The 9,114-nt window shown below is 38.7% G+C and overlaps 1 protein-coding gene across 1 annotated transcript; it reads left to right on the top strand.

Moving 5' to 3' along the window:
• Nucleotides 1-5,494: 5,494 nt before the first annotated feature.
• On the top strand, nt 5,495-8,888 carry rpl14 (ribosomal protein L14). The gene is made up of 6 exons (XM_044016162.1): nt 5,495-5,553; nt 6,467-6,568; nt 6,666-6,760; nt 7,233-7,332; nt 8,361-8,414; nt 8,793-8,888. Exons 1-6 carry the CDS (start codon nt 5,551-5,553, stop codon nt 8,850-8,852), a joined length of 414 nt encoding a protein of 137 aa, XP_043872097.1. The 5' UTR covers nt 5,495-5,550; the 3' UTR covers nt 8,853-8,888.
• The last annotated feature ends 226 nt before the right edge of the window (nt 8,889-9,114 follow it).

Below are 9,114 nucleotides of genomic sequence, written 5' to 3'. Positions count from 1 at the left end.
GGCTTCAAACCGAGTGAAAAGAAAAGCAGTGAAAAGTGGTCCAGGCCTGAGCTCCTTCTTTTATTGGAGGTAAGGTATTGATAGTGAGCTCTGGTTTTGGTTTAATGAGTCGACGGCTTCAGCCGGAGAATGCAGGGGAAAGGCCACACTGTCCGTTTATGAAAAGGTCAACTTTAAAACTGTACGTGTGTCTGATAGTGAACACAACTGTATCCCTTCTCTCTACTTTCCCTGTAAATATGAATTGTGACGAGGTTAATTCACAGTTAAGATGATAAACAGGGAACTAATATACAGATGAATTCCTCGCTCGCTGTTAACTGTAACAGTTTAAGGGGCGAGAAGGGGGGACTGTGCATAGACGAGCGCTTGAAAGTGATTATACTGCTGTGGTTAAATTACGAGCTGTTGTGTCCCTGCATCGCTGTGACAGGCCAGTGTGTGCACTGACACTAACACAATACACACACACACACACACACAAAGTGAGCTCCTAAATATAGCAATCACAGTGTTATTATCACAGCAGGGGTTGTGCCCTGTTATCTCTCACCCTTCACTCCCATTGTTTTACTACTCCAGCAGATGACAGCTTTGCTCAGGCTGGGGCCCACTCTCTCTTTCTCTCTCTCTGTCTCTCTCTCTGTCTGTCTATATGTATATATATATATATATATATATATATATATATATATATATATATATATATATATATATATATATATATATATATATATATATATATATATATATATATATATATATATATATATATATATATATATATATTTATATATATATATATATATATATATATATATATATACATATATCCCTAGTCCAAGGGTCTGCAACAGAGCCATTTTTTGTCCCCTCTCCACTCTTTTACAATTACAAAACCTATTTGACCCATAACATTAGGATAATAACATGTCTCAATTTTTTTATATACTGTATTTTCTTGGAAATGCATGTTTATTATTTTTTATCTTTATCTTTACTGTCTTTGCTGCTGTGACAATGCAAATGTCTCCACTGCAGGACTAATAAAGGACCATCTTATCTTATCTTAACTTATATACTGTATATAAAAACAATAGTTTATTGCATTTATGAATATTAAGAACTACGACGCAGAGTTATGTTGACCCTGTGCTTCCATTGTTTGTGGCGAATTAATAAAAGTAAATGCCTGCTTTTAAGTGTCAGGAGTGACTCCACGTAATTCAAGGCTCCTTTATATTGCAATTTGACGTAGACATTGGATGTGACACAACATATTAAAAGGCTTTTATTTATCGCCTTGATCTCTAAATAAGAGGTGTTCACTTAGAAAGAAAGAGCCACATATGGCTCTAGAGCTACAAGTTGCAGACCCCTGCCCTCGTCCCTTAACCATACCTTAATCATCACAAATATAAATGCCTAACCCTTATGCTAATCCTAACCTAAACCCATTTCTAACCGTAACCCTCTTTAAAGAGTGACAGAATGTCCTCACTCCCTGTCTTTTATATGTTTTTTTGGTCCTCACAAAGCTACTCACACACACACACGTGTACTCCACAGGGAGTATATGTGTTACTTCCCTTTCTTTGTTTAAGTCCAGTGACATAAAAATGTCCATCATGGTTTTGCTGAGTCATGGCCATGCTGAACAGCATGATGGGAAGCGGTGGTCTGGTGGCATAGCAGCAGCACCGTGCTGGGCTGCTGCCTGGTCTGTGTGGGACTGAGTCTGGATCGAAATCACAACAATAACACACACACACACACAAACAAACCAATCACAAAAAGCACAAAAGCTATTGTTATGTGTGAGGCTTTGGCTGCCTCTGTTTCAACATGTTACTTACTTTGCTTCTATTTCTCTCAGAACACCGTTTCTCTCTGCCTCTCTGCTGCTGCTGCTGCTGCTGCTACTGCTGCTGCTTTGTTTGTTTACACCCAGACAAACAATGCTGATTGGGTGGTCAGTCGGAATTGTACATACCACAAAGAGCTTTGAGCATTAGAGAGCTGCAAACAGAGCACACAGTCCACACAAATTACAAACAATGCCAATGCCTGATTGAAGGGACGGACGGGATCACCGTCATCGTCCTTCAGCCGTTCATCCGGTCAGATTTAAACTTGGCAGCAGCACCGGTGAGAACCGAGGTTATTCTAGTTAACCAAATAACGGAAACTAAACATTACGTTTGCTGAGATAAAAATAAAAACTGTATTAGTACTGAACTGAAACTGAATTGTGTGTTCATACAACTACTAACTAAAATTGTAGTGAAAATGTGTTTACGTTTCGTCTTTGTGAATTGATTTTATACGTAATCCTTTTGGAGCCCTCAGTGAGATGTAGTATGACGCGCAGCTTCGGTTTTATTATGTATTATTTATAGCCAGGGACAGACTTGGACAGACAGCGATATACACTCATCTCATATTATGTTCTTTGACTCCAGATGTGGAAGGAAAGGCACTTTCCACATTTGCACGGCTTCGATTTGGTTACATTTCCATTTAAAATGATGATTGTGACAATGAAAATTACATTTCTTTTTTTTTAATAAAAGATTTCATTTGTATGTAAATGTTACTGTAGAAAAAAAGAAGGACCTTTGGCCTCCAGAAATCTTTGCATTATCAAATCTGGCCCACGGTGCAAAGGAACCAGAAAATATTCACATTTAAGGAGCTGAAAAATCAGAAATAGTTTGTCATATCGTCAAAATAGTTGACGATATGCAGCAGAACAGTATTTCGGATACCACCAGAGGAAGCTTGCGTGCCACTGGTGGTACACGTGCCACAGTTTGAGAATCATGGCTGTAGCATAAAGTGTACATTTTGTCCTCCCTTGGATTTTCTTGTCTTTATCAATTAAAAAAGAGCTCTGAATCCTGAGTCCAAGTCCGAATTAGTGGACAGTGGACAATTAAACATGCCTTCGTGCACTGTTGTGTGTGTGTGCAGCGGTGACGTGATGTGCGCTAATTATCGGCGCATCTGTTTCGCTTACAAACATGCTCTAATGCATTATAGGGTAATTAAACAAAGCCTACATTAGATCAGGGATGATTTGTCAAACAAGCATGACTCAGATTTTCCAGACATGAAACACCACGGGCAACTTTTGGTGAAAATATTGCAGCCTAACTGCAACCATGTGTGTGTGTTTGTGTGTGTGAGCACGCAAGTGTGAAGCATTTGTGCACACCGTGTGTGTGTGTGTGTATTTGTCCCTGTCATATATGATGTTTGAGAGTCGTGCCCTTGTGTTTATGGACTGGACATTTCTGTTACAACAGAGATTAGAGCTGTGAATTAAGAACAGTCGTAGAACTAGAGGTCATCAGGTGCCAGTATTTTCATGAAGAACAGGTCGAGGGGTCAGACAGGATTTCCACCACTGGTAGCAGTTGGCTTCACAAATATAGACCTGAAAAACAAACATGTTATTGGGGAGAGGGCGACAGGAAACGCCAGACAAAGCGTCTGTGACGTAGCGGCTGAAAATAAATCGTATTCCCCCCCCGTCACTCAGCAGACGTTTAAGCTTTTCCTGGAGAATGACATTTCTGTTTGGTTCTCAAGATTTGAGATTAACAAACAAACCTCCTTGGCAACACGAGAATTAGAAAGCACATACTGGCTTATTAAAGATATCAAACTGTATTATGTTATACTAGGTTTTTACCTGATTGAGTTTCTCTTGTAATCTTTTAGTTGCGTGTTATTTTGTGTGCACAGATTAAAACCACTATTTGAGGTGAATTAAATTAAAGTCAGATGCACTCAGTGAACTCCCCCCACACCCCGAGTGAAAACCAAATGACTTGATGAATGTGAGTGATTTGCTCTCCCTGTTGAACTCTCGTTCTTGACTTTCCTGTGAGAGCGGGTCACTTATTCCGTGGACGGCCGCGTGCTTCCTGCCTTTGTTAGGCGTGAAAGAAGCGGTGAAGTCGGTCTGTCAGGAGGTGAAGGTGGTCGAGGAAACCTGGTGTAACGGAGACAAGAGCTCAGTGAATATGTGACACAGATGGAGATGTCTGTAAACGTCAAGTCAGCTCTTCTCTGAGACTTGTTTATAACAGAGTCTTTGATTTTGAGCTCTCAGCAACCTTTAATGTATGATGCAATATTATGCCATATGATACTATACAGGCCACGGAGTCTAGTTTGCATATTCTCCCCGTTCCCGTGTGTGTGGGGGTTTACTTCGGGTTCTCCAGCTTCCTCCCACAGTCCAAAAACATGCAATGTGAGGATTAGGTCAATTGGACACCCTAAATTGACCATAGGTGTGAGTGTGAGAGTGAATGGTTGTTTGTCTCTATGTGTGTGCGGCCCTGCGATGGACTGGCGAACTGTCTAGGGTGTACCCCGCCTATCGCACGATGTAGCTGAGATTGGCACAGCACCCCCCTGCGACCCTCTGGTGGAGGATAAAGCGGTAGATGATGGATGGATGGATACTATACGATACAATATGATACGATACAATATGATACTATGCAATATGATACAATACAATATGATCCATTACGATATTTTATGATACAATACAATACAATATTATTTGATATGATACACTATAATAAAATACAAATTAATTGGCAAGAAAGAGACAAGAAAGAGAAACCAACCCATACATATTTACATTTCACACAATATACTCCAACACAATCACTAACTAAATTAGCAAAAGGGCTGAATCCCAAATAATATTTTTAGGTTTGTTATATTTTACTTCCCACTGAGTTCAGAGTCCATTTTAACTTCACATGGTTGTGCTGCCATCTAGCGGCCGGGGTATGTCAAAGACAGAGAAAATTCACTTGACAATCACTATACTCTAACGTGTCACCTAATTTTTTTTTTTTTTTTCATTTTTGATATGATTTTATGGATTTTATGTGCATGAGCAACAAGCTGTCACATGACCATGCAGATGCGGATGATCAGTTTTAATTGAAACAACTATGTACACTATGAAAAGCTTTGCGTGTCGCTCACAAATGCAGCAAAACACCAACAGCATGAGTATCTCATTACACATCCAGTCTTTGCTTTGACATCAATACTTTGCTAAAGGGAGAATATGCATCAATATTTAATAATGTACATTTCTGTTGATTACATTTTCCAAAGCATATAATCTCTTTTTGGAAATATATCACAATCTATAATTAATTAATGAAATAAATAAATAAATTGAAACCAGAGTCATGCAGAAACAAGGTTTGCCTATAGCTGTCGGTGTATATAATATATACCTGTAAATATTACTTTGTTACAATGTTGCTACGTTATCTGACTCCAGATGTGAAAGAAAGGCAGAATTAAAATGATAAATGTGAAAAATGAAAAAAAAAAAATGTATATATGTATATATATATGCATAAAACATTGCATTTTCATTAAAATACATAAAAAATGTTTGAACACGTAAATTTAAGAAGCCATGCGCATGCGCAGTGCGTCAGCGGAAACTGTATGTGCAGCAGGCGGAAGTTCTAACGTTCTTTCTGCTCCTGGACAGCCATCATGGTGAGTACGCCATGAGGGTTTGGACGTTTTCAAATCTAAATTCTGTATAAAATATGCTGTTTTACTGGAATAATACGTATCGCGTGTGTTGCTAACACACTCGTACACATGTTTATTCTGGGTTTGATGCAATCACACACGTTTTAAGTCGAAACGCAGCGGTTTTAAAATGTCGGCTACTGCCCGGACTACAACGTGGTCTGTCGGGCTGAGCGGGCCCAAGAAGTGCATGCTGGTGGAGCGAAGCCTTTTCTCTCGTTCTGTCTTTACGACACTGACTTAACGATGTCGCGCTTTAATAATATGAACATTATTCGTGTTTTTTAATGTAATACAGTCTTGTGATGTTGTTAGTATAAACGCAGGCTAAGTAGTGTTAGCTCGCCGAGTGCTATGGTTGATCTTACGCCGTCACTGAGCTGCTTGTACACACTTGTCTTGGCAGCCGGTGTTACGATTAATAGTGCTGCCCATTGATATATATTGTTAAGCGGTTCTGCGCATGATAATTGTAATCCATTATTATCAGTAGAGTATCAAAACACGCTCCCAATATTCTTGCTGTACCCATGCAGTGAGTAGTGGTGTTATACACAGTGATTTTGTACTTGGAGCATTATTTGATAGGAGACATTTTTCTATTAAGATATAATACCCCTGAAATCATCATTCAAGATGTTATAATAGAGTATTTAAACATGTTCTCACAGTCCTGCCCATGTGGGTGAGTAGTGGTGCAATGGATTTTGTACTGGGCGCATTATTTGACAGGAGACATTCCAGATATACTCCTCCTGAAATCTTTTTTTACATCACATTTTTACACATTTGTCTGGGTTTGATACCCAAAATACACTAAGATGTTATAACACAGCAGAAGTCGACAGTCCTAACGTGGACTTGTTTGTTTCAGGTGTTCAAACGCTACGTCGAGATCGGCCGTGTTGCCTACCTCTCTTTCGGACCCCATGCAGGCAAGCTGGTGGCCATCGTCGATGTCATCGACCAGAATAGGGTAAGTCTTTGGATGGATGGTTCACAGATAAGTGTTATTAGCCTTTTTGTGTTTTGTTTAAAAAATAAACTCATTGTGTTGTTTTTTTACCCACCAGGCACTTGTTGATGGTCCCTGTACAGGGGTGAAGAGGCAATCTATGCCATTCAAGTGCATGCAGCTCACAGATTACGTCATCAAAGTACCACACAGGTGAGTGGGCATGATGGTCACACACATTATTCGAAATCCCTTATTTGCTGTGGACATATACATTTGCCAAATAAGGCAGCAATATTCCCAACAGTTTCTGTTTGCTGTGAACCCCGTGTGTAGTATGCCAATGTTGGGCTGCATGTGTTTTGCGGTGTGGCATTTTCTTCCTTTATTAAAGGTTACACTAGTATTATTGTGAATTGTGTATGTGGCACAGTCATTCAGTGTCTTCTATGGACCGTCATTGGTATCATGGATAGAGTTGGAGTGTCTAATCTGACCTTGTCTTGATAACAAATTGGCCAATGATACTCAGATTGCAGTGATTTATTTCTAATTCTGGGCCAAAAATAACCAACTTCCAAAAGTCAGTTTTCTGACTTTTTTTTTTTATATATATGTTAATGTTGTATTAATATTACTTTACGGCTTCAGTGTCAGTACTTAACTGTACATTTTGGTTTTACAGTGCCCGTCAGAAGTTTGTGAGGAGAGCCTGGGAGAAGGCCCAAGTCAACGAGAAGTGGGACCAGAGCAGCTGGGCCAAGAAGATCGAGGCAAGGAAGAAGGTAAACATCAATGTTTCAGCTCCTGGTCATTATCTATACATGTGATTACAACATGTAATCACATGTATATGTATATGAAATGCCAGAAAAGTGTTCGGTGTTTCTCAAACCTTGAAATATGAAATGTCCACAAACCAAAGTTATTCAGTTTTAATAATTTCTTCGTTATATGAAGCAAAGAAACCAGAGACAAATACAAATAGTTGGTGATTAATGTGGTAATTAAATTGTTGCAGCCCTCCATTTAAAATTTATTGCTTGTGTAAATTATGATATATTAGGTAATAGTAAAAGGTTTTGACAGAAGTTCTGTTGCAGCTGTGGTGTTCACTATATAACTGTGTGTCAACTATATAAAAAATAAAAAAATATAAAGTACAGTTGATGTTTGAAATTCTACGCTGTGCTTTAGAATCAGATAAAAATGTTGAGTGTTTATGGTCATTATCAACTCTCTGTGGTGTTAAAACTCTGCTGCTAATCTGTGCTCGTCTTGAACTTTAGATTAACAAAGTGTTTATTGTGGGGAAATGAGTTTCACCCTTGTTGAGTTTGGATCAAGTACAGGCCAAATCTTAAAGGCAGGGTCTACTTTGAACTCACCATCATCATCGCATTAGTGTTAAGATTTTCTTGTGACATTAACATTGCTCACACATCGACAGCCTGTTGTGACTGACTGAGCTGCTCGATCCCCCGGTTGTTCCAAATGGTTGCTGTGGTGTTGTTGTTCACCTCTGTACGTGTTAATTAATAAGCAAAGCTTGATCAAGCCCTGTGATTTGCCAAGCTGAGGTTGTCAGGCATTGATGGCTGGATAATAAGATGGATCTCAAAGAAAATATGTAGAAGAGGTTGTTGCTTATTATAAACTGTCTCAAATGATCTGTCCTAAAAAGATGAAAATATAATGATGCAACTTTACAGGATCTGGCAAGAATCTTTATTATTGAACAGCAAATATGACAATATGTCCAGAATATATATGTTCAATAAAATGACTCTTTTCTCCACGTTAATCTTTGCAGAGGGCCAACATGTCTGACTTTGACCGCTTCAAGGTGATGAAGGCCAAGAGGATGGTAAGTGTAAATGTGTATATCCATTTGCTGCTGCACGACATTTATTTTATTAATGATAAATAACAATTGAAAATTGCCATCTCCAGTTGCTGCAAATCTTTGCCTTATTTATGCGGATCACATGTGAAATTTAATTTCATATACAACAATTATGACACGCAAAATATAAGAAATGCTCATTTAATCATTGTGGCATTTCAAAATAAATCCCTAGTATACTGCTGTATGATGGTAGGTTAGTCAGCATTTTCAAAGTTCTCACATTCACTTTTTAGAAAATTCCATTTTGAATTGAAAATTCACCATAATCAAATGATTTTGCTTTTTCATCCTGTGAGTGAGTGTATCTAATGAATGTCTTTGTTATTGTTTCTGCAGAGGAACAAGATCATCAAGCACGAGGTGAAGAAGCTCCAGAAGGAGGCGGCAAAGAAGTGAACAGTTTACACGAAATAAATGTCCTGTTCAATTGTTGGTCCGTGTCCTCTCCTCTTTTCTCCATCTGCTTGGGAAAAAGCCTCCATGTCCTCAAAACTAAATCCTTGATTTTAAGTTATTAACACAAACACTTTGTTGTGACACAATGATTTTGGAATGCATCACAGCAGACTGGAATTGGCTGATTTTACCATTGCAGCTTGTTTTTGGCTTCTGTCAAACATTTTTATTGACAAGTTTGCTTCACATAGCGTCACCCTGT

The sequence above is a fragment of the Solea senegalensis genome, unplaced genomic scaffold (genome assembly GCF_019176455.1).
Source record: "Solea senegalensis isolate Sse05_10M unplaced genomic scaffold, IFAPA_SoseM_1 scf7180000014218, whole genome shotgun sequence".
NCBI classification, from domain to species: Eukaryota; Metazoa; Chordata; class Actinopteri; order Pleuronectiformes; family Soleidae; genus Solea; species Solea senegalensis.
Note: the sequence above shows the minus strand (reverse complement) of the source record. Positions and strands in the feature narration are given on the sequence as shown.